The following is a 24,829-nucleotide window of genomic DNA, read 5'->3' on the forward strand; positions in this document are numbered from 1 at the left end:
TCTTATTAGCTTTATTAACATGATCACCGGCCCCTCCCTTTAAAGGAGCGCTGACCATCTTTAAAATCCATTCTCTCACCTCTTATTAGCTTTATTAACTTGATAACGTCAAATAATAGTAATAATAATAATAATAATAATAATAATAATAATAATAATAATAATGTGATCACTAATTCTAAATATACTATGTTATTGAATTGACACTTTAGTTTGTTATAAACTGTGGTATATTAGTAATAGATTTTGGCACATTGAAAATTGAAGATTTTTTTAATCTTTTAAAACATTTTTGCGTACATTTTTTTGAGAAACCTTTTCTTTCACATCTATCTATCTATCTATCTATCTATCTATCTATCTATCTATCTATCTATCTATCTAATTAGCTCAAAGAGCCAGCTGGCCAGCGTTTTGATATGTTATACGTATCTTTCTCAAGGGACCATGTGTTTGAAACAAAATATTAGAGGTATTTATAGTTTTTTTGGGACATAGCTGGAGATTATGGTGTCAAAAATATGATAAATGGACCCAATTCATAACGGAAAATTCTGACGTCATCAATTCAAATCGGGTCAAAATTCTCCGTTCTGATCGCTCCGCCCCTCCTCCGTGACCTCATCACAGCGCTATCAGATTCGCAAAATCAATAGTTTTTAAAATAATATGTCTTTAATGAAATAAAACTTTTAGCTCTTTTAGAAAAGATTTTCGTCTTAAAAGAGCCTTGGGTGGTTTTGTGTTTGTTTATTTATTTATTTAATTATTTGCTTCCGTTCTCTACACCTGACAGCGAATGAAAATCAGCTCGCAGCTAAATCTGGATACAATCTTATGTATGTCGTGCCATAAATGTTAAAAAAAAATTATACATAATAAAATACAGAAATAAATATCTGGTTGCTATAGGAACCACGGCGGTTTCCCGCCTCCAGCGTCGCTCTGGTTGCTAAGCTGTGACAGCGTTCCGGTGTTTCCCGGGCAACGCTCCCTGGCGCTTGAGCGGAGGTGAAGCTCCAGCCCAGCGGCCGCCATGACGGCTCTGTCTCTCCTATTAATTTGTACACGACGTCGACTCCGTCTTTGAGCCGAAATGGCGGTAGTTTCCTAAACAATTTTTTTTCGTTTTTTTTGTTCCCGTCCCACTTCGAGGCAAAATGGCGTTGCCGGAGCCGGTGAGAAGACGACTCCAAGATTTGTCTCTGACCGTCTTTACCGACCAAAACCGAACCGTACCGAGTCCGGACGAGAATTTTATAACACTGCCGCCAAGTAAGTCACAACCAAACACACTTTATTTCTTTCTAGCGGTGGGAAATGACCGAGGTATATTAATGTAAAAAAAGGAAAAGCTACGAGAATTGCGTGTGTAAAGTTTCTGGGGGTTTTAAAAACTGCCACCTAATTGTTTTGTGTATGTGTGCGTTGTTTGTGTATTTATTTATTTCTGTATTTGTACGTTCTCAAATAAAACACGTCCTGTCGATATACATTGCCGTGAAGTTACAGCGTTGGCGAAGTTCTGTTGTATATAATTTGTTTATCTTGCACAGAGAGGTCTGGTAAAGCATAGGGAAGCATTGTAAAGCACAGAGAGGTGTGGTAAAGCATAGGGAAGCATTGTAAAGCACAGAGAGGTCTGGTAAAGCATAGGGAAGCATTGTAAAGCACAGAGAGGTCTGGTAAAGCATAGGGAAGCATTGTAAAGCACAGAGAGGTGTGGTAAAGCATAGGGAAGCATTGTAAAGCACAGAGAGGTCTGGTAAAGCATAGGGAAGCATTGTAAAGCACAGAGAGGTGTGGTAAAGCATAGGGAAGCATTGTAAAGCACAGAGAGGTGTGGTAAAGCATAGGGAAGCATTGTAAAGGACAGAGAGGTCTGGTAAAGCATAGGGAAGCATTGTAAAGCACAGAGAGGTCTGGTAAAGCATAGGGAAGCATTGTAAAGCACAGAGAGGTGTGGTAAAGCATAGGGAAGCATTGTAAAGGACAGAGAGGTGTGGTAAAGCATAGGGAAGCATTGTAAAGCACAGAGAGGTCTGGTAAAGCATAGGGAAGCATTGTAAAGGACAGAGAGGTCTGGTAAAGCATAGGGAAGCATTGTAAAGCACAGAGAGGTCTGGTAAAGCATAGGGAAGCATTGTAAAGCACAGAGAGGTCTGGTAAAGCATAGGGAAGCATTGTAAAGCACAGAGAGGTGTGGTAAAGCATAGGGAAGCATTGTAAAGCACAGAGAGGTCTGGTAACGCATAGGGAAGCATTGTAAAGCACAGAGAGGTGTGGTAAAGCATAGGGAAGCATTATAAAGCACAGAGAGGTCTGGTAAAGCATAGGGAAGCATTGTAAAGCACAGAGAGGTCTGGTAAAGCATAGGGAAGCATTGTAAAGCACAGAGAGGTGTGGTAAAGCATAGGGAAGCATTGTAAAGCACAGAGAGGTCTGGTAAAGCATAGGGAAGCATTGTAAAGCACAGAGAGGTCTGGTAAAGCATAGGGAAGCATTGTAAAGCACAGAGAGGTGTGGTAAAGCATAGGGAAGCATTGTAAAGCACAGAGAGGTGTGGTAAAGCATAGGGAAGCATTGTAAAGCACAGAGAGGTCTGGTAAAGCATAGGGAAGCATTGTAAAGCACAGAGAGGTGTGGTAAAGCATAGGGAAGCATTGTAAAGCACAGAGAGGTGTGGTAAAGCATAGGGGAGCATTGTAAAGCACAGAGAGGTCTGGTAAAGCATAGGGAAGCATTGTAAAGCACAGAGAGGTCTGGTAAAGCATAGGGAAGCATTGTAAAGCACAGAGAGGTGTGGTAAAGCATAGGGAAGCATTGTAAAGCACAGAGAGGTCTGGTAAAGCATAGGGAAGCATTGTAAAGCACAGAGAGGTGTGGTAAAGCATAGGGAAGCATTGTAAAGCACAGAGAGGTGTGGTAAAGCATAGGGGAGCATTGTAAAGCACAGAGAGGTCTGGTAAAGCATAGGGAAGCATTGTAAAGCACAGAGAGGTGTGGTAAAGCATAGGGAAGCATTGTAAAGGACAGAGAGGTCTGGTAAAGCATAGGGAAGCATTGTAAAGGACAGAGAGGTCTGGTAAAGCATAGGGAAGCATTGTAAAGCACAGAGAGGTCTGGTAAAGCATAGGGAAGCATTGTAAAGCACAGAGAGGTCTGGTAAAGCATAGGGAAGCATTGTAAAGCACAGAGAGGTGTGGTAAAGCATAGGGAAGCATTGTAAAGCACAGAGAGGTCTGGTAACGCATAGGGAAGCATTGTAAAGCACAGAGAGGTGTGGTAAAGCATAGGGAAGCATTATAAAGCACAGAGAGGTCTGGTAAAGCATAGGGAAGCATTGTAAAGCACAGAGAGGTCTGGTAAAGCATAGGGAAGCATTGTAAAGCACAGAGAGGTGTGGTAAAGCATAGGGAAGCATTGTAAAGCACAGAGAGGTCTGGTAAAGCATAGGGAAGCATTGTAAAGCACAGAGAGGTCTGGTAAAGCATAGGGAAGCATTGTAAAGCACAGAGAGGTGTGGTAAAGCATAGGGAAGCATTGTAAAGCACAGAGAGGTGTGGTAAAGCATAGGGAAGCATTGTAAAGCACAGAGAGGTGTGGTAAAGCATAGGGAAGCATTGTAAAGCACAGAGAGGTGTGGTAAAGCATAGGGAAGCATTGTAAAGCACAGAGAGGTGTGGTAAAGCATAGGGGAGCATTGTAAAGCACAGAGAGGTCTGGTAAAGCATAGGGAAGCATTGTAAAGCACAGAGAGGTCTGGTAAAGCATAGGGAAGCATTGTAAAGCACAGAGAGGTGTGGTAAAGCATAGGGAAGCATTGTAAAGCACAGAGAGGTCTGGTAAAGCATAGGGAAGCATTGTAAAGCACAGAGAGGTGTGGTAAAGCATAGGGAAGCATTGTAAAGCACAGAGAGGTGTGGTAAAGCATAGGGGAGCATTGTAAAGCACAGAGAGGTGTGGTAAAGCATAGGGGAGCATTGTAAAGCACAGAGAGGTCTGGTAAAGCATAGGGAAGCATTGTAAAGCACAGAGAGGTCTGGTAAAGCATAGGGAAGCATTGTAAAGCACAGAGAGGTGTGGTAAAGCATAGGGAAGCATTGTAAAGCACAGAGAGGTGTGGTAAAGCATAGGGAAGCATTATAAAGCACAGAGAGGTCTGGTAAAGCATAGGGAAGCATTGTAAAGCACAGAGAGGTCTGGTAAAGCATAGGGAAGCATTGTAAAGCACAGAGAGGTGTGGTAAAGCATAGGGAAGCATTGTAAAGCACAGAGAGGTCTGGTAAAGCATAGGGAAGCATTGTAAAGCACAGAGAGGTCTGGTAAAGCATAGGGAAGCATTGTAAAGCACAGAGAGGTGTGGTAAAGCATAGGGAAGCATTGTAAAGCACAGAGAGGTGTGGTAAAGCATAGGGAAGCATTGTAAAGCACAGAGAGGTCTGGTAAAGCATAGGGAAGCATTGTAAAGCACAGAGAGGTCTGGTAAAGCATAGGGAAGCATTGTAAAGCACAGAGAGGTGTGGTAAAGCATAGGGAAGCATTGTAAAGCACAGAGAGGTCTGGTAAAGCATAGGGAAGCATTGTAAAGCACAGAGAGGTCTGGTAAAGCATAGGGAAGCATTGTAAAGCACAGAGAGGTCTGGTAAAGCATAGGGAAGCATTGTACAGCACAGAGAGGTGTGGTAAAGCATAGGGAAGCATTGTAAAGCACAGAGAGGTGTGGTAAAGCATAGGGAAGCATTGTAAAGCACAGAGAGGTGTGGTAAAGCATAGGGGAGCATTGTAAAGCACAGAGAGGTCTGGTAAAGCATAGGGAAGCATTGTAAAGCACAGAGAGGTCTGGTAAAGCATAGGGAAGCATTGTAAAGCACAGAGAGGTGTGGTAAAGCATAGGGAAGCATTGTAAAGCACAGAGAGGTGTGGTAAAGCATAGGGAAGCATTATAAAGCACAGAGAGGTCTGGTAAAGCATAGGGAAGCATTGTAAAGCACAGAGAGGTCTGGTAAAGCATAGGGAAGCATTGTAAAGCACAGAGAGGTGTGGTAAAGCATAGGGAAGCATTGTAAAGCACAGAGAGGTGTGGTAAAGCATAGGGAAGCATTGTAAAGCACAGAGAGGTCTGGTAAAGCATAGGGAAGCATTGTAAAGCACAGAGAGGTGTGGTAAAGCATAGGGAAGCATTGTAAAGCACAGAGAGGTGTGGTAAAGCATAGGGAAGCATTGTAAAGCACAGAGAGGTGTGGTAAAGCATAGGGAAGCATTGTAAAGCACAGAGAGGTGTGGTAAAGCACAGGGAAGCATTGTAAAGCACAGAGAGGTCTGGTAAAGCATATGGAAGCATTGTAAAGCACAGAGAGGTCTGGTAAAGCACAGGGAAGCATTGTAAAGCACAGAGAGGTCTGGTAAAGCACAGGGAAGCATTGTAAAGCACAGAGAGGTCTGGTAAAGCATAGGGAAGCATTGTAAAGCACAGAGAGGTCTGGTAAAGCATAGGGAAGCATTGTAAAGCACAGAGAGGTCTGGTAAAGCACAGGGAAGCATTGTAAAGCACAGAGAGGTCTGGTAAAGCATAGGGAAGCATTGTAAAGCACAGAGAGGTCTGGTAAAGCATAGGGAAGCATTGTAAAGCACAGAGAGGTCTGGTAAAGCACAGGGAAGCATTGTAAAGCACAGAGAGGTCTGGTAAAGCATATGGAAGCATTGTAAAGCACAGAGAGGTCTGGTAAAGCACAGGGAAGCATTGTAAAGCACAGAGAGGTCTGGTATAGCATAGGGAAGAATTGTAAAGCACAGATAATTCTGGTGAAGCATAGGGAAGCATTGTAAAGCACAGAGAGGTCTGGTAAAACATAGGGAAGCATTGTAAAGCACAGAGAGGTGTCACTGAACCTCCTTGTGCTCTGTCCTTCGGATGAGACGTCAAACAAACGAGCTCCTATTGGAAGTGACTCTGCAGCAGCAGCAGCAGTTGTTGATGATGCAGAGTTCACCCCCCTAGTCTCTAATAATAATAATAACTGTCATTACAAATTGACAAATTGTGTTAACCCTCTCTCTCCCCCCTCTCCCGCCCTCTCTCTCTCTCTCCTCTCTCCTCTCTCTTCTCCTCTCTCTCTCCACCCCCTCTCCTGCCCTCTCTCTCTCCTCTCTCTCTCTCCTCTCTTCTCTCTCTCCTCTCCTCTCCTCTCTCTCTCCCCCCTCTCCCACCCTCTCTCTCTTTCCTCTCTCTCTTTCCTCTCTCTCTCCTCTCCCCTCCCTCTCTCTCCTGTCCTCTCCTCTCCTCTCCTCTCTCTCTCTCTCTCTCTCCCCCTGGTGTTCAGATCATGAAGTGGCCTCGAACCTGCCTCTCCAGATGTCTCTCTATTTCAATGCCTTCTTCTTTCCTTTCTGGTGGATCTCGGAGGTCGTCATGCTGGACTTAAAGGTAACTCGAAACAAGACTCCTATTGAAATACAATGGACTGGAATTACATTGTAACTGCAGTTTAATATCACTAGACTGGACTGGAATTACATTGTAACTGCAGTTTAATATCACTAGACTGGACTGGAATTACATTGTAACTGCAGTTTAATATCACTAGACTGGACTGGAATTACATTGTAACTGCAGTTTAATATCACTAGACTGGACTGGAATTACATTGTAACTGCAGTTTAATATCACTAGACTGGACTGGAATTACATTGTAACTGCAGTTTAATATCACTAGACTGGACTGGAATTACATTGTAACTGCAGTTTAATATCACTAGACTGGACTGGAATTACATTGTAACTGCAGTTTAATATCACTAGACTGGACTGGAATTACATTGCAGGGCTGGTAATCAGACTCCTATTGCACAGCAGCGTCACCCAGTCCAGGTTTTACTACCAGCTTGATCAGCCCCAGTGTGCCTAGCTAACAAGCTCAGGTGTGTCTTACTATTAAACTTATAACACTGAGAAAGATGTTTGCCATTGAATTTACACTGAAGACGCTGAGAAAGACTTCTAGTGGAAACGTTTGCCATTGAATTTACACTGAAGACGCTGAGAAAGACTTCTAGTGGAAACGTTTGCCATTGAATTTAAACTGAAGACGCCGAGAAAGACTTCTAGCGGAAACGTTTGCCATTGAATTTACACTGAAGACACTGAGAAAGACTTCTAGTGGAAACGTTTGCCATTGAATTTACACTGAAGACGCTGAGAAAGACTTCTAGTGGAAACGTTTGCCGTTGAATTTACACTGAAGACGCTGAGAAAGACTTCTAGTGGAAACGTTTGCCATTGAATTTACACTGAAGACGCTGAGAAAGACTTCTAGTGGAAACGTTTGCCATTGAATTTAAACTGAAGACGCCGAGAAAGACTTCTAGCGGAAACGTTTGCCATTGAATTTAAACTGAAGACGCCGAGAAAGACTTCTAGCGGAAACGTTTGCCATTGAATTTACACTGAAGACGCTGAGAAAGACTTCTAGTGGAAACGTTTGCCATTGAATTTACACTGAAGACGCTGAGAAAGACTTCTAGTGGAAACGTTTCGCATTGAATTTACACTGAAGACGCTGAGAAAGACTTCTAGTGGAAACGTTTGCCATTGAATTTAAACTGAAGACGCCGAGAAAGACTTCTAGCGGAAACGTTTGCCATTGAATTTACACTGAAGACACTGAGAAAGACTTCTAGTGGAAACGTTTGCCATTGAATTTACACTGAAGACGCTGAGAAAGACTTCTAGTGGAAACGTTTGCCGTTGAATTTACACTGAAGACGCTGAGAAAGACTTCTAGTGGAAACGTTTGCCATTGAATTTACACTGAAGACGCTGAGAAAGACTTCTAGTGGAAACGTTTGCCATTGAATTTAAACTGAAGACGCCGAGAAAGACTTCTAGCGGAAACGTTTGCCATTGAATTTACACTGAAGACACTGAGAAAGACTTCTAGTGGAAACGTTTGCCATTTAATTTACACTGAAGACGCTGAGAAAGACTTCTAGTGGAAACGTTTGCCATTGAATTTACACTGAAGACACTGAGAAAGACTTCTAGTGGAAACGTTTGCCATTGAATTTACACTGAAGACGCTGAGAAAGACTTCTAGTGGAAACGTTTGCCATTGAATTTACAATGAAGACGCTGAGAAAGACTTCTAGTGGAAACGTTTGCCATTGAATTTACACTGAAGACGCTGAGAAAGACTTCTAGTGGAAACGTCTGCCATTGAATTTACACTGAAGACGCTGAAAGACTTGTAGCCAGAACTCTGGTTTCTAAAAGCTGAAGTGTGTGTTTCTCTCTCGGTCTCTCTGCAGTACCCGGCCCTCCAGGATTATTATAAGTTCATCCTGGTGACCGTGCTGGTGGTGATGACTGCGATAGAGCTGATCAGACTCTACCTGGGCTACACAGGGAATCTGCAGGAGAAGGTGAACTGAATCCATCACACTGTATAGAGAGTCTGAGTGTGTGTGTGGGTGTGTGTGTGTCAGTGTGTCTGTGTGTGTCAGTGTGTCAGTCTCAGTCTCAGTGTGTGTTTGTGTGTCTGTGTGTGTGTGTGTGTGTCAGTGTGCCTGTCTCAGTCTCAGTGTGTGTCTGTGTGTGTCAGTGTGTCAGTCTCAGTCTCATTGTGTGTGTGTTTGTGTGTATGTGTGTGTCAGTGTGTCAGTGTGCCTGTCTCAGTCTCACAGTGTGTGTGTTTGTGTGTCTGTGTGTGTGTGTGTGTGTGTGTCAGTGTGCCTGTCTCAGTCTCAGTGTGTGTGTGTGTGTGTTTGTGTGTCTGTGTGTGTGTGTGTGTGTGTCAGTGTGCCTGTCTCAGTCTCAGTGTGTGTCTGTGTGTGTCAGTGTGTCAGTCTCAGTTTCAGTGTGTGTCTGTGTGTGTGTGTGTTTGTGTGTATGTGTGTGTCAGTGTGTCAGTGTGCCTGTCTCAGTCTCACTGTGTGTGTTTGTCTCCCCCCGGTGGCAGGTTCCTGAACTGGCTGGATTCTGTCTCCTCAGTCTCTTGCTGCAGCTCCCTCTGATTCTTTTCCAGCTCTTCAATGAAGGGAACCTCATCCTGCCTCTGGAGAGAGCTGTGCACATCGTGCTGGCTTTATTCATAGCACTGCAGGTGAGAGAGAGAAACACGTGTAACTCCCTCTCCCTCACCCTCTCTCTCCTTCTCCCTCTCCCTCTCCGTCTCCCTCCCTCTCTCTCACCCTCTCCTCTCTCTAGGTGTTGTGTGCATTCCTAGCTCTGCGCTCGATGGTCACTGTAACCCTGCCCTCTCCCCATCTTTCCACCTCCCTCCCCATCTCTCCTCTCTCCTCTCCTCTCCTCTCTCCTCTCTCCTCTCTCTCTTCTCTCTCTCTCTCTCCTCTCTCCTCTCTCCTCTCTCTCCTCTCTCATCTCCCCTCTCTCCTCTCCCCTCTCTCCTCTCTCCTCTCCTCTCCCCTCTCCTCTCTCCTCTCTCTCTCTCCTCTCTCTCCTCTCTCTCCTCTCTCCTCTCTCCTCTCCTCTCCCCTCTCCTCTCCCCTCTCTCCTCTCTCTCTCTCCTCTCTCTCTCTCCTCTCTCTCCTCTCTCTCTCCTCTCTCCTCTCTCTCCTCTCCTCTCTCCCCTCTCTCTCTCCTCTCTCTCCTCTCTCTCTCCTCTCTCCTCTCTCTCCTCTCTCCTCTCTCCTCTCCTCTCTCCTCTCTCCTCTCTCCTCTCTCCTCTCTCTCCTCTCCCCCTCTCCCCTCTCCCCTCTCCCCTCTCTCCTCTCCCCTCTCCCCTCTCTCCTCTCTCCTCTTTCTCTCCTCTCTCCTCTCTCCTCTCTCTCCTCTCCTCTCTCCCCTCTCTCCCCTCTCCCCTCTCCCCTCTCCCCTCTCTCCTCTCCTCTCTCCCCTCTCTCTCCTCTCTCCTCTCTCTCCTCTCTCCTCTCCTCTCTCCTCTCTCCTCTCCCCTCTCTCCTCTCCCCTCTCTCCTCTCTCTCCTCTCTCCTCTCCTCTCTCCTCTCCTCTCTCCCCTCTCTCTCTCCTCTCTCCTCTCTCTCTCTCCTCTCTCTCTCCTCTCTCCTCTCCTCTCTCCCCTCTCTCTCTCTCCTCTCCCCTCTCCCCTCTCTCCTCTCTCCTCTCTCTCCTCTCTCCTCTCCTCTCTCCTCTCTCCCCTCTCTCTCTCCTCTCTCCTCTCTCTCTCTCCTCTCTCTCTCCTCTCTCCTCTCTCTCCTCTCCTCTCTCCCCCTCCCCTCTCCTCTCTCTCATCTCTCTCTCCTCTCTCCTCTCCTCTCTCCCCTCTCTCCTCTCTCCTCTCTCCTCTCTCTCCCCTCTCCTCTCCTCTCCTCTCTCCTCTCTCCTCTCTCTCCTCTCCCCTCTCTCTCCTCTCTCCTCTCTCCTCTCTCCCCTCTCTCCTCTCTCCTCTCTCCCCTCTCTCCTCTCCTCTCTCCTCTCTCCCCTCTCTCTCCTCTCTCCTCTCTCTAGGTGCTGTGTGCGTTCCTGGCTCTGCGCTCGATGGTCAGGCAGTTAGAGAGCCGGTTTCACCTGCGACAGTTCCACGGGATTCAGGAGCTGAGAGCTGAGGAGGAGGGAGACAGCGCTGTCAGGACCTAAGAGAGAGAGAGAGGGGGAGGGAGGGACAGAGAGAGACGGGGAGAGGGAGGGAGGGAGGGGAAGAGAGAGAGAGAGAAACACAGACACACACACACAGTAAAAGAGAGAGACACACACTGTGAGACACACAGACACACACACACACACACAGACAATTCATCCTTTTGAGCTCAGTGCATCATTTGTAAATAAACTGTATATTTTTGTATGTGGACTTTTATTATTATTATTATTATTATTATTATTATTATTATTATTATTATTTTTTTAATCATGTCTCAATGGTAAAATTCTAGGTGCTGGTAAATATTTCTCCAGAGCTGTGTGTCACTGAGCCACTGGTTCGACACTCGCTCCCAGTTACACAGATGTACTGGGAGGCGGGCTGGCTCTCTCCCCTGCAGGTCAGCCGTCTCGCTGTGCTGTAGGTCACACCTCCCTCTCATCCGCACACCGCTGTCAATCACCTGGGAAAAAACACGCCAAGCGCACTGAGTCTAGTGATATTAAACTGCAGTTACAATGTAATTCCAGTCCAGTCTAGTGATATTAAACTGCAGTTACAATGTAATTCCAGTCCAGTCTAGTGATATTAAACTGCAGTTACAATGTAATTCCAGTCCAGTCTAGTGATATTAAACTGCAGTTACAATGTAATTCCAGTCCAGTCTAGTGATATTAAACTGCAGTTACAATGTAATTCCAGTCTAGTCTAGTGATATTAAACTGCAGTTACAATGTAATTCCAGTCCAGTCCAGTCTAGTGATATTAAACTGCAGTTACAATGTAATTCCAGTCCAGTCTAGTGATATTAAACTGCAGTTACAATGTAATTCCAGTCCAGTCTAGTGATATTAAACTGCAGTTACAATGTAATTCCAGTCCAGTCTAGTGATATTAAACTGCAGTTACAATGTAATTCCAGTCCAGTCCAGTCTAGTGATATTAAACTGCAGTTACAATGTAATTCCAGTCCAGTCTAGTGATATTAAACTGCAGTTACAATGTAATTCCAGTCCAGTCTAGTGATATTAAACTGCAGTTACAATGTAATTCCAGTCCAGTCTAGTGATATTAAACTGCAGTTACAATGTAATTCCAGTCTAGTGATATTAAACTGCAGTTACAATGTAATTCCAGTCCAGTCTAGTGATATTAAACTGCAGTTACAATGTAATTCCAGTCCAGTCTAGTGATATTAAACTGCAGTTACAATGTAATTCCAGTCCAGTCTAGTGATATTAAACTGCAGTTACAATGTAATTCCAGTCCAGTCTAGTGATATTAAACTGCAGTTACAATGTAATTCCAGTCCAGTCTAGTGATATTAAACTGCAGTTACAATGTAATTCCAGTCCAGTCTAGTGATATTAAACTGCAGTTACAATGTAATTCCAGTCCAGTCTAGTGATATTAAACTGCAGTTACAATGTAATTCCAGTCCAGTCTAGTGATATTAAACTGCAGTTACAATGTAATTCCAGTCCAGTCTAGTGATATTAAACTGCAGTTACAATGTAATTCAAGTCCAGTGATATTAAATGTAATGTTAATAAAGCTGATAAAGACTTTGCTGTTGGAGCACACGAAAGAAAGGAAATAGAAAAAAAGAAAGAAAATGGAAAGAATGAAAAGAAAGAAGTGAAAAAAGAAAAAGGTAAGAGAGGAGATTCTACAGTGTTTTAGAAATCGTGTGCTGTTCGCATTCAACGCTGGTTAATCAACACTGACACCTGGCGGCAATGCGGTGCTATTACAAGTGTTTTCAAAAAAAACTACGCACATCAAGGCCGGTCTAATTTTACATTTACCCCCCCCCCCCCCCCCCCCCCCCCCCCCCCGTATCTTCTATTTAGAAGACACGCCCACGCTTCCCGCTGTATCTCAAATACCTGGAGTTTGCAAAAAGGAGAGAGAGAGACAGAGAAACAAACACGTTTTTTTTAACACAGCTGAATTAAAAAAAGGTAAGGTAAGGACTATCACGCTCTGTACGTTCTCCGTTTCTGCAGCTTTGTCTGCAAACGCATGCATTGTCGCGGAGTAAAATAGCCAGTATGTTTCTGTGAATCTAAAGCTTGCATGAATTGTGGAAAAACAAGTGACCGATCGCCGCCGAGTCGCATTGGTCTTTGCTTTAGGTAGTTTTATATATAAGACGCTGTTTCACGCAATGCGTTGCACGGAGGGTGTGAAACCGGCGACATTTCGGCTCTCAGTAGGAGTCTCACGCCGCGCTGTGGTCAGTAGTTTGAGCCAACGTGGCGGTCTGAGGGCTGCGGTTTCTGTTATAAAATCCGTCATGAAATCCCTGCAGGATTAAACTCGCTTCTCGGGACTCTGTCCGTTGCATAGTGGACGCGTTAAGTAAGTGAGCCGCTCAGAAAGCGCACCCAGCAGATTTAAATGACTTTAACGCTCTGCTCCAGGACTTTTAAAAAAGGCGAATCATAATGATTTGCTGGTTTGTGTTTCTGAGGTGATGGTCGATGAAATGGCCCCCCGTGTGAAGTTACTGCCCCCTGCTGGACCTCGCTGAGTCCGGCGCTCTGTTTGGACTGAACCTCATATCTGACTGTGTTTAATACCGGCGTTAATAATGAAAATTATGAATAATATTAATACTACAAGCCTCATAATAATACATTAGCAGGTGAGCAGTCGAGACCCAATCACAAACCATCCAGCGTCATACACGTGCTCGTGTCTTGAGAATGGAAGATACCAGAATGTGCGGGGAGAGGGGGGGGCGGTGTCACGTGTTCGTCTGAACGCCCCTGCTTGTTTCTGTGTTGGTTTATTAGACCGCGATGCCCCCTCGAGGTAGAAAGAGGAGAGTGCAGGCGGGAGCAGCTGCGGAGCCCGAACCGACAAAGAAACTGAAACAGGAGGAGGAGAGAGGGGAGCGGAGGATTGTCATCGAACACTGGTGAGGGAGCGCCCCCTGCTGTAGCACCACCGGTACTGCAGCACAGGGAGATTTATATATATATATATATATATATATATATATATATATATACACCTTTTTTTATGAAGATTGCAATAATTCTTCAGGGAGAGAAATGAAGGCACGTGCATTGAGAAACACTCAGACACACACAAACTCAGACTCTGAGACTCTCACACACACTCTGACACACACACTGATACACACACTCAGACACGCACACTGAGACTTTCTCACACACAGAGTCTTTCACACACAGACTCACACACACTGAGACTCTCGCACACAGACACAGACACACACAAACACTGAAACACGCACACACACACACACACACACACACTCTCTGATTTGGAGGATGGACGGCACTGACTGGCTGCTTGTTGATCAGTTTGTGTTTTTTTAAGTCCGGATTTTAATTAATTAATTATTGATTGATTCATTTTTAGTAAAAGCTGACGAGTGTATCTGCGGAATGCCGAAGCCTTGAGAGAGGCAATCGGAGAAGTGTACCCCAAAATCGCCGTGGAGTTGAACCCCGAAAAACCCAGAAGAAACAGCTTTGAGGTCACCTTTGTCGATAGCAACGGGACTGGTGAGTATTCTGGAATACAGCGTTTAAATCCATCCCATCAGCTTTATTAACATGATCACCGGCCCCTCCCTTTAAAGGAGCGCTGACCATCTTTAAAATCCATTCTCTCACCTCTTATTAGCTTTATTAACATGATCACCGACCCCTCCCTTTAAAGGAGCGCTGACCATCTTTAAAATCCATTCTCTCACCTCTTATTAGCTTTATTAACAGGATCACCGGCCCCTCCCTTTAAAGGAGCGCTGACCATCTTTAAAATCCATTCTCTTACCTCTTATTAGCTTTATTAACAGGATCACCGGCCCCTCCCTTTAAAGGAGCGCTGACCATCTTTAAAATCCATTCTCTCACCTCTTATTAGCTTTATTAACATGATCACCGGCCCCTCCCTTTAAAGGAGCGCTGACCATCTTTAAAATCCATTCTCTCACCTCTTATTAGCTTTATTAACATGATCACCGGCCCCTCCCTTTAAAGGAGCGCTGACCATCTTTAAAATCCATTCTCTCACCTCTTATTAGCTTGGTTTCACATACATGTTTTTGCCACTAGGGGGCAGTGTTTTTGAGGTGCAGGGTTAATAATGGTGCAATGGTACACACACATATATATATATATATATATATATATATAATATAAAATATATATATATATAATTTGTATTGGATTTTAAAAGCATTAGTTAACCTAGCCTACATTTACTGTGTGTCTGTCTGTCTCTGTGTCTTTTGTCTGTGTGTGTGTGTGTGTCTGTCTGTCTGTCTGTCTCTGTGTGTCTGTCTCTCTTGTCGTATCTCTTTGTCTTTCTGTCTCTGTGTGTGTCTGTCTGTCTGTCTCTCTTGTCATATCTCTTTGTCTTTCTGTCTGTCTGTCTCTGTGTGTGTCTGTCTGTCTCTCTTGTCTCCTGTCTCTTGCAGAAGTCTCTCTCTGGTCTGGTATTAAGAAGGGGCCGCCACGCAAATTGAAGTTCCCTGAAGCTGCAGTTGTGCTTGATGCCCTGAAGGGGGCGATGTAGAGCACAGCTAACCGTGTTTTAAAGAGGTAAATATTGCAATGCATTTCTCTGGGTACAGCACAGCTCTGCCCAGCACACAGCGGGCAATGCCAGCGCACCAGATCACAGCTTTATAAAGTATTATTAATTTCTTAGCAGACGCCCTTATCCAGAGCGACTTACAATTGTTACAAGATATCACATTATTTTTACATACAATTCCCCATTTATACAGTTGGGTTTTTACTGGAGCAATCTAGGTAAAGTACCTTGTTCAAGGGTACAGCAGCAGTGTCCCCCACCTGGGATTGAACCCACGACCCTCCGGTCAAGAGTCCAGATCCCTAACCACTACTCCACACTGCTGCTTATAGACACCATGCTGGGTAGCTGCTGTGGTTCAGTGTAGGGTTGTGTGTTTGTGTTATATATAATATATAATTTTATTTTTTTTTCCAGTCTCAGCCAATCGCTTCTCAGAGTTTCCTGTTGCCGGGTGCATTATGAAGTGGACTGACCAATGGGGTTGCTCCCCCAGTTTTTCCGCTGATGACCTCACAGCTCCGGTACGGGGAGGCAAAGTTGGTGGAAGGCTGGCGCGCTCTGCTGGCCGGGAGGAGAACTGCAGTCTGTTTTTACTGTGGAGTCTCTTCGATTTTTTTTTGGTTTCTTTTATATATAGAAGTGTCACTCTGTTCTCAGTGTTTTATTGATCTTTTGTAGTTTCTCTGCTTTTAAAAAAAAATGTAAAATAAAAAATTATATTAAAATTGATTGTGTGTGAATTCAATGGCAAACGTTTCCACTAGAAGTCTTTCTCAGCGTCTTCAGTGTAAATTCAATGGCAAACGTTTCCACTAGAAGTCTTTCTCAGTGTCTTCAGTGTAAATTCAATGGCAAACGTTTCCACTAGAAGTGTTTCTCAGCGTCTTCAGTGTAAATTCAACGGCAAACGTTTCCACTAGAAGTCTTTCTCAGCGTCTTCAGTGTGAATTCAATGGCAAACGTTTCCACTAGAAGTCTTTCTCAGCGTCTTCAGTGTAAATTCAATGGCAAACGTTTCCACTAGAAGTCTTTCTCAGCGTCTTCAGTGTAGATTCAATGGCAAACGGTTCCACTAGAAGTCTCTCTCGGCTAGCAAAAGTTATTTAAAATATCAGATTTATCACTCAGAATACATTTCTTACCTCTTATTAATTTAATAATGATAATAAAACTACGGAGGCGAGAGAACGGATTTGAAAGATGGTCAGCGCTTTAAAAAACAAACGAACTTCAGGTTAACACCCCTTTAAATGTCGCATTAATAGAATTCGGCCGACCAAAAAAAAAAAAAAAAAAAAAAAAAAATGGAACGAGACCTCAATGTTCTAAATTCGATATCCCAGCCCAGCCCCTTTGGAACGCAGGCAGCCAATCAGAACGCGGGGTGTCGGATTTCAAAGGGCGATTGGATCCGAAGAATTCGGGGAATGCGAAATGGAAGAGGCAGCGAGCAACGCTATAGGCTGAGAGCCGGGGGGCGGGGCTTCGGGGGAGGAGGGGTGGTCGGGGCACCGTATGGCTGTAACGTACAGAATACCAAAAAAATAAATAATAATAATAATTTATATTAAAAAAAATAAAACTAGCCTACTGAAAACAGACGCGCGGTGAGGTAAGGCGCTTCCAGCGAAGGAAAAAACTAACACAAATTAAATTATATTTAAAAAACAAAACAAAAACGGGTGCTTGTGGGAACCTTAGTCAGTAAAATCATACTTCTAATAATTTGTTTTTTGAAAACAATGTTTTATATAATAATAATAATAATAATAATAATAATAACAATAGAGGACAGTCCCATTAAGTTTATCCCACGTCCTCTCGTTAAAAAAAAATAAAACGCATTTATGTTTTTGGTTCAAACAAAGTTGTGTTCATTTATTTATATATATATTTATATATATTTATGTATATATTTTGCCTGTTTTTGCAGCGTGCAGCGTAACTAAAGTATTGAACTGGACGTAGAGGCGCGCCGTGCAATCACGCTGTATTAAATCAATTAACTCTCTGTATTAATTAGTGTGCGTGTTTATAATCGAGTTTGTGTGTGTGTGTGTGTCTCAGTGTGTGTGTTTCATTTATTTGTTTTAGTTTTTAATAAAATTACTAATTTTAGGAGGTTACGGCGTACTTTGAATTATTATTATTATTATTATTATTATTATTATTATATATTTTGAATGCTGTAATAAATATTGTCTCGTGTACGTTGCTACCCTCTGACGTGTAGTAAGCTGTATGATAATATTATTTATATTTTAAAACCTTTACATTTGATGGCTTTGTGGTTATTATTAACGGTATTTGACGTTTAAAGGAGTCTCGGTACCGTTTTTAAAAAGTCTGGTGTAGTTTTGAGGATTTTAATCTTTATATATATATATATTTTTGTCATGTTTTCATTTCAGGCGACTTTCTTAAGTTAAACTCCAAATTTCACACTGAAATATGAATTTTCGGCCCCCGATCAATCGGGGAACGTTTTACCAAGCGCCGACACTCCATATTTCGAGTGTTTAATCCCAGTTTTACGCGCTGTTTCTATTTTTAATTATTATTTAAAATTATTATTATTTTTTTTCAGATTTGTTTACTTCTCAGCAAATTAACTTTTTTTTTTTTTTTTTGTAGAACTTTGACTCGAGGGGCGGGGCCAAGATGAAGAGGGCGTGGTCGCGTCTCGCCACCGCGCGGCTGATTCGTTGGATTTAGTGACGGTCTGGTGACGGTGAGGCGGTGGGCGGGGCGTGTTGACCAACCTGAGGCGCTTGGAAGGAGCTGTCGATCATCAGAAGTTCGCCAATTGGAGCGGAGGATTAGACGAAGGCGGGATTAACAAAAAAACAAAACAAAATTAACGTCATTATCGTTATATATAAAATATTAAGTGTTTAAAATCTGGATTTATTTGTTAACAGAAAATTATATCTATATATATCAATATTGTGCTGTCGAATGCTCTTTTTTGATTGGACTACTGTTCTGAAAGCTTAGCAGTGCAATTTGAAAAACGGCATTTGATCGTATCAAACATACTGCCCCTGTATCCAACTTAAAATTCACTGGTTTATCAAATGTATTATTATTATTATTATTATTATTATTATTATTATTTGATTTTATCAAGTTAATAAAGCTATTAAGAGGTGAGAGAATGGATTTTAAAGATGGTCAGCGCTCCTTTAAAGGGAGGGGCCGGTGATCGTGTTAATAAAGCTAATAAGAGGTGAGAGAATGGATTTTAAAGATGGTCAGCGCTCCTTTAAAGGGAGGGACCAGTGATCATGTTAATAAAGCTATTAAGAGGTGAGAGAATGGATTTTAAAGATGGTCAGCGCTCCTTTAAAGGGAGGGGCCGGTGATCATGTTAATAAAGCTAATAAGAGGTGAGAGAATGGATTTTAAGGATGGTCAGCGCTCCTTTAAAGGGAGGGGCCGGTGATCATGTTAATAAAGCTAATAAGAGGTGAGAGAATGGATTTTAAAGATGGTCAGCGCTCCTTTAAAGGGAGGGGCCGGTGATCATGTTAATAAAGCTAATAAGAGGTGAGAGAATGGATTTTAAAGATAGTCAGCGCTCCTTTAAAGGGAGGGACCAGTGATCATGTTAATAAAGCTAATAAGAGGTGAGAGAATGGATTTTAAAGATGGTCAGCGCTCCTTTAAAGGGAGGGGCCAGTGATCATGTTAATAAAGCTAATAAGAGGTGAGAGAATGGATTTTAAAGATGGTCAGCGCTCCTTTAAAGGGAGGGACCAGTGATCATGTTAATAAAGCTAATAAGAGGTGAGAGAATGGATTTTAAAGCATTGGTTTAGTCCCAGGATTTGGTCACATTGTATTTTAATTAAGATGTATTTTATACATTATATCTATCTATCTATCTATCTATATATATATATATATAATGTGACACAGAAGTAGACATTTTTCTTTATCATATTTTATTGATAAATGTGATTTTATAATAATATTGCCCAAAACAGTTATGTTAAGTGATATTAATTTTATGATACAAGACCACGTGTGTCGACTGGACAGCAGGTATGTTAGTTTAGTGAGGGGGACAGACACTAGTCCCGTCCCATGAGAGACAGGGACAGGGGGGTGGACAGGACCGTGCTGTTAGTCTAGTGAGGAGGACAGACAGCAGTCCGGTTTGAAGCTGTTGATGTTGCAGTCTGTTTCAGTCCCAGTAGTTTTCCTTCAGCATGTGTGCCAGCTCGATTATATATTTGCCTTCCTTGTATTTCTGGGTCATTTCAAAAGCGTGTTCCTGTAAAAAAAAAGGATCAAAATGATCACTTCGCTATTAAATCTGCTTCTCTGTGCTTTACAATGCTGCCCTATGCTTTACCAGACCTCTCTGTGCTTTACAATGCTTCCCTATGCTTTACCAGACCTCTCTGTGCTTTACAATGCTTCCCTATGCTTTACCAGACCTCTCTGTGCTTTACAATGCTTCCCTATGCTTTACCAGACCTCTCTGTGCTTTACAATGCTTCCCTATGCTTTACAACACCTCTCTGTGCTTTACAATGCTTCCCTATGCTTTACCAGACCTCTCTGTGCTTTACAATGCTTCCCTATGCTTTACCAGACCTCTCTGTGCTTTACAATGCTTCCCTATGCTTTACCAGACCTCTCTGTGCTTTACAATGCTTCCCTATGCTTTACCAGACCTCTCTGTGCTTTACAATGCTTCCCTATGCTTTACAACACCTCTCTGTGCTTTACAATGCTGCCCTATGCTTTACCACACCTCTCTGTGCTTTACAATGCTTCCCTATGCTTTACCAGACCTCTCTGTGCTTTACAATGCTTCCCTATGCTTTACCAGACCTCTCTGTGCTTTACAATGCTTCCCTATGCTTTACCAGACCTCTCTGTGCTTTACAATGCTTCCCTATGCTTTACCAGACCTCTCTGTGCTTTACAATGCTTCCCTATGCTTTACCAGACCTCTCTGTGCTTTACAATGCTTCCCTATGCTTTACCAGACCTCTCTGTGCTTTACAATGCTTCCCTATGCTTTACCAGACCTCTCTGTGCTTTACAATGCTTCCCTATGCTTTACCAGACCTCTCTGTGCTTTACAATGCTTCCCTATGCTTTACCAGACCTCTCTGTGCTTTACAATGCTTCCCTATGCTTTACCAGACCTCTCTGTGCTTTACAATGCTTCCCTATGCTTTACCACACCCCTCTGTGCTTGACCACGCTGTCACTGTATTCCACGCAGACTCACGTATTTCCAGCCCAGCGTGGTCTTGCAGTTCTCACAGTAGATGTCAGCGACGGCATGCAGACCTGTCAAGAGCACCCTCTCCTCTGCCGGGCCGCACCCCACATTCACCCTGTCAAGAGACATGACATTTACACCAGCGCTGACCATCTTTAAAATCCATTCTCTCATCTCTTATTAGCTTTATTAACATGATCACTGGCCCCTCCCTTTAAAGGAGCGCTGACCATCTTTAAAATCCATTCTCTCACCTCTTATTAGCTTTATTAACATGATCACTGGCCCCTCCCTTTAAAGGAGCGCTGACCATCTTTAAAATCCATTCTCTCACCTCTTATTAGCTTTATTAACATGATCACCGGCCCCTCCCTTTAAAGGAGCGCTGACCATCTTTAAAATCCATTCTCTCACCTCTTATTAGCTTTATTAACATGATCACCGGCCCCTCCCTTTAAAGGAGCGCTGACCATCTTTAAAATCCATTCTCTCACCTCTTAATAGCTTTATTAACATGATCACCGGCCCCTCCCTTTAAAGGAGCGCTGACCATCTTTAAAATCCATTCTGTCGCCTCAATCCACTGAGGTCTTCAAACCCACAGCCTTCCACACTGCAACCCAGCATGCTCTCTCTCTCTCTCTCTCTCTCTCTCTCTCTCTCTCTCTCTCTCTCTGGTACCTACACTGATTCAAACAGGTACGCTCTGCCTTGACTTCCTTGGAAAGACTGTGGATAGAAAACAGAAAGTCTAGTGATATTAAACTGCAGTTACAATGTAATTCCAGTCCAGTCCAGTCTAGTGATATTAAACTGCAGTTACAATGTAATTCCAGTCCAGTCCAGTCTAGTGATATTAAACTGCAGTTACAATGTAATTCCAGTCCAGTCTAGTGATATTAAACTGCAGTTACAATGTAATTCCAGTCCAGTCTAGTGATATTAAACTGCAGTTACAATGTAATTCCAGTCTAGTCTAGTGATATTAAACTGCAGTTACAATGTAATTCCAGTCCAGTCTAGTGATATTAAACTGCAGTTACAATGTAATTCCAGTCCAGTCCAGTCTAGTGATATTAAACTGCAGTTACAATGTAATTCCAGTCCAGTCCAGTCTAGTGATATTAAACTGCAGTTACAATGTAATTCCAGTCCAGTCTAGTGATATTAAACTGCAGTTACAATGTAATTCCAGTCCAGTCTAGTGATATTAAACTGCAGTTACAATGTAATTCCAGTCTAGTCTAGTGATATTAAACTGCAGTTACAATGTAATTCCAGTCCAGTCTAGTGATATTAAACTGCAGTTACAATGTAATTCCAGTCCAGTCTAGTGATATTAAACTGCAGTTACAATGTAATTCCAGTCCAGTCCAGTCTAGTGATATTAAACTGCAGTTACAATGTAATTCCAGTCCAGTCTAGTGATATTAAACTGCAGTTACAATGTAATTCCAGTCCAGTCCAGTCTAGTGATATTAAACTGCAGTTACAATGTAATTCCAGTCCAGTCTAGTGATATTAAACTGCAGTTACAATGTAATTCCAGTCCAGTCTAGTGATATTAAACTGCAGTTACAATGTAATTCCAGTCCAGTCCAGTCTAGTGATATTAAACTGCAGTTACAATGTAATTCCAGTCCAGTCTAGTGATATTAAACTGCAGTTACAATGTAATTCCAGTCCAGTCTAGTGATATTAAACTGCAGTTACAATGTAATTCCAGTCCAGTCTAGTCTAGTGATATTAAACTGCAGTTACAATGTAATTCCAGTCCAGTCTAGTGATATTAAACTGCAGTTACAATGTAATTCCAGTCCAGTCTAGTGATATTAAACTGCAGTTACAATGTAATTCCAGTCCAGTCTAGTGATATTAAACTGCAGTTACAATGTAATTCCAGTCCAGTCCAGTCTAGTGATATTAAACTGCAGTTACAATGTAATTCCAGTCCAGTCCAGTCTAGTGATATTAAACTGCAGTTACAATGTAATTCCAGTCCAGTCTAGTGATATTAAACTGCAGTTACAATGTAATTCCAGTCCAGTCTAGTGATATTAAACTGCAGTTACAATGTAATTCCAGTCCAGTCTAGTGATATTAAACTGCAGTTACAATGTAATTCCAGTCCAGTCTAGTGATATTAAACTGCAGTTACAATGTAATTCCAGTCCAGTCTAGTGATATTAAACTGCAGTTACAATGTAATTCCAGTCCAGTCTAGTGATATTAAACTGCAGTTACAATGTAATTCCAGTCCAGTCTAGTGATATTAAACTGCAGTTACAATGTAATTCCAGTCCAGTCTAGTGATATTAAACTGCAGTTACAATGTAATTCCAGTCCAGTCTAGTGATATTAAACTGCAGTTACAATGTAATTCCAGTCCAGTCTAGTGATATTAAACTGCAGTTACAATGTAATTCCAGTCCAGTCCAGTCTAGTGATATTAAACTGCAGTTACAATGTAATTCCAGTCCAGTCTAGTGATATTAAACTGCAGTTACAATGTAATTCCAGTCCAGTCTAGTGATATTAAACTGCAGTTACAATGTAATTCCAGTCCAGTCTAGTCTAGTGATATTAAACTGCAGTTACAATGTAATTCCAGTCCAGTCTAGTGATATTAAACTGCAGTTACAATGTAATTCCAGTCCAGTCTAGTGATATTAAACTGCAGTTACAATGTAATTCCAGTCCAGTCTAGTGATATTAAACTGCAGTTACAATGTAATTCCAGTCCAGTCTAGTGATATTAAACTGCAGTTACAATGTAATTCCAGTCCAGTCTAGTGATATTAAACTGCAGTTACAATGTAATTCCAGTCCAGTCTAGTGATATTAAACTGCAGTTACAATGTAATTCCAGTCCAGTCCAGTCTAGTGATATTAAACTGCAGTTACAATGTAATTCCAGTCCAGTCCAGTCTAGTGATATTAAACTGCAGTTACAATGTAATTCCAGTCCAGTCTAGTGATATTAAACTGCAGTTACAATGTAATTCCAGTCCAGTCTAGTGATATTAAACTGCAGTTACAATGTAATTCCAGTCCAGTCTAGTGATATTAAACTGCAGTTACAATGTAATTCCAGTCCAGTCTAGTGATATTAAACTGCAGTTACAATGTAATTCCAGTCCAGTCTAGTGATATTAAACTGCAGTTACAATGTAATTCCAGTCCAGTCTAGTGATATTAAACTGCAGTTACAATGTAATTCCAGTCCAGTCTAGTGATATTAAACTGCAGTTACAATGTAATTCCAGTCCAGTCTAGTGATATTAAACTGCAGTTACAATGTAATTCCAGTCCAGTCCAGTCCAGTGATGTTAAACGTACCTTTGAAATGAGGTGCTGGTGGTCAGCTAAGTGTGCCCGGCAGTGCACGCAGCTGTAGGTCCGAACACCAGCCGGCAGATACGACCGGAAAGTCCGGTTGCTGTGCTGGCTGGAGGAGCCCTGCTGTTCCACCAACGAGCCGCCAGAGGGCGCTGCGGCGCTGCTGCTGTTGCTGAGGTTAGCACCGCCATGGCAGCCGCTGCGGCGCTGGTTGCCGTGGGCAGCGTGACGAGCGCTGCCGAGGACGCCGGCTGGGTGTCGACGGGTGCGATCGCGGTCGGGGTCGGGGGGGTTGGCGGGGGGGGGCTGCGGGGTTTGGGGCGCGGTGCACACACCGCACAGCCGCTGACATGAAAAGCAAGTCCCTAGAAGTGTCCCGAAAGTAGTCGCCGTGGTGACGGAATCTGAGGAGCAGGGGGGAGGGAACCCCCAACCCCCGGCTCTACACACCTAGAGAAGAGAGAGAGGGGAGAGAGGAGAGGAGAGGGGGAGAGGAGAGAAAGAAAGAGAGAGGAGAGAGAAAGAAAAAGAAAGGAGAGAGAGAGGGAGAGGAGAGGAGAGGGGGAGAGAAGAGAGGAGGAGAGACAGAGAGAGGGTGGCAGGGAGGGGGAGAGGAGATGGGGAGAGGAGAGGGGAGAGGAGAGGGGGGAGAGAGAAAGAAAGAGAGAGGAGAGGAGAGAAACAGAAAGGAGAGAGTGAGAGAGAGGGAGAAAGAAAGAGAAAGAGAGAAACGGGGGAAGAGGGAGAGAAAGAGGAGAGGGGAGCGGAGAGAAAGAAAGAAAGAAAAGAAAGAGAGAAACAGTGGTTGAGAGAGAAAAAGAGAAAGAAAGAGAAACAGGGGAGAGGAGATGAAGGGAGAGAGGAGATGAAGGGAGAGAGGAGAGGAGAGAGAGAAAGAAAAGAGAGAAAAAGAGAAACAGTGGTTTAGAAAGAAAAAGAATGAAAAAGAGAAAGAAAGAGGAGGGGAGAAGAGAAATGGAGAGAGAGAGGGAGAGGAGAGGAGAGAGGAGAGAAGAGGAGAGGGGAGAAGAGAAATGGAGAGAGAGAGGGAGAGGAGAGGGAGGGGAGAGAAGAGGAGAGGGGAGAAGAGAAATGGAGAGAGAGA

The 24,829-nt window shown here is 43.1% G+C and overlaps 3 protein-coding genes across 3 annotated transcripts; 2 read left to right on the forward strand and 1 right to left on the reverse strand.

The window, feature by feature from the left end:
- Positions 1–952: 952 nt before the first annotated feature.
- On the forward strand, positions 953–10,589 carry LOC131733176 (transmembrane protein 17B-like). Its single transcript, XM_059021136.1, has 5 exons — positions 953–1,275; positions 6,324–6,427; positions 8,308–8,421; positions 8,958–9,101; positions 10,427–10,589. The coding sequence occupies exons 1-5, from the start codon at positions 1,161–1,163 to the stop codon at positions 10,553–10,555; spliced, it is 606 nt and encodes a 201-aa protein (XP_058877119.1). The 5' UTR covers positions 953–1,160; the 3' UTR covers positions 10,556–10,589.
- A 1,920-nt stretch (positions 10,590–12,509) lies between these two features.
- LOC117970565 (selenoprotein H-like) lies at positions 12,510–15,865 on the forward strand. Its single transcript, XM_059021137.1, has 5 exons — positions 12,510–12,528; positions 13,361–13,485; positions 13,956–14,101; positions 15,019–15,142; positions 15,555–15,865. The coding sequence occupies exons 2-4, from the start codon at positions 13,367–13,369 to the stop codon at positions 15,114–15,116; spliced, it is 363 nt and encodes a 120-aa protein (XP_058877120.1). The 5' UTR covers positions 12,510–12,528; positions 13,361–13,366; the 3' UTR covers positions 15,117–15,142; positions 15,555–15,865.
- A 3,201-nt stretch (positions 15,866–19,066) lies between these two features.
- Positions 19,067–24,174, reverse strand: LOC131733178 (protein yippee-like 3; the record flags this gene model as incomplete). Its single annotated transcript, XM_059021139.1, has 4 exons — positions 19,067–19,419; positions 20,392–20,500; positions 21,071–21,114; positions 23,725–24,174. Coding segments are annotated over 4 exons (693 nt in total), but the record flags the coding sequence as incomplete, so codon positions are not given.
- Positions 24,175–24,829: the final 655 nt, after the last annotated feature.

This window comes from Acipenser ruthenus, unplaced genomic scaffold, assembly GCF_902713425.1.
Source record: "Acipenser ruthenus unplaced genomic scaffold, fAciRut3.2 maternal haplotype, whole genome shotgun sequence".
In the NCBI taxonomy this organism is placed as follows: domain Eukaryota; kingdom Metazoa; phylum Chordata; class Actinopteri; order Acipenseriformes; family Acipenseridae; genus Acipenser; species Acipenser ruthenus.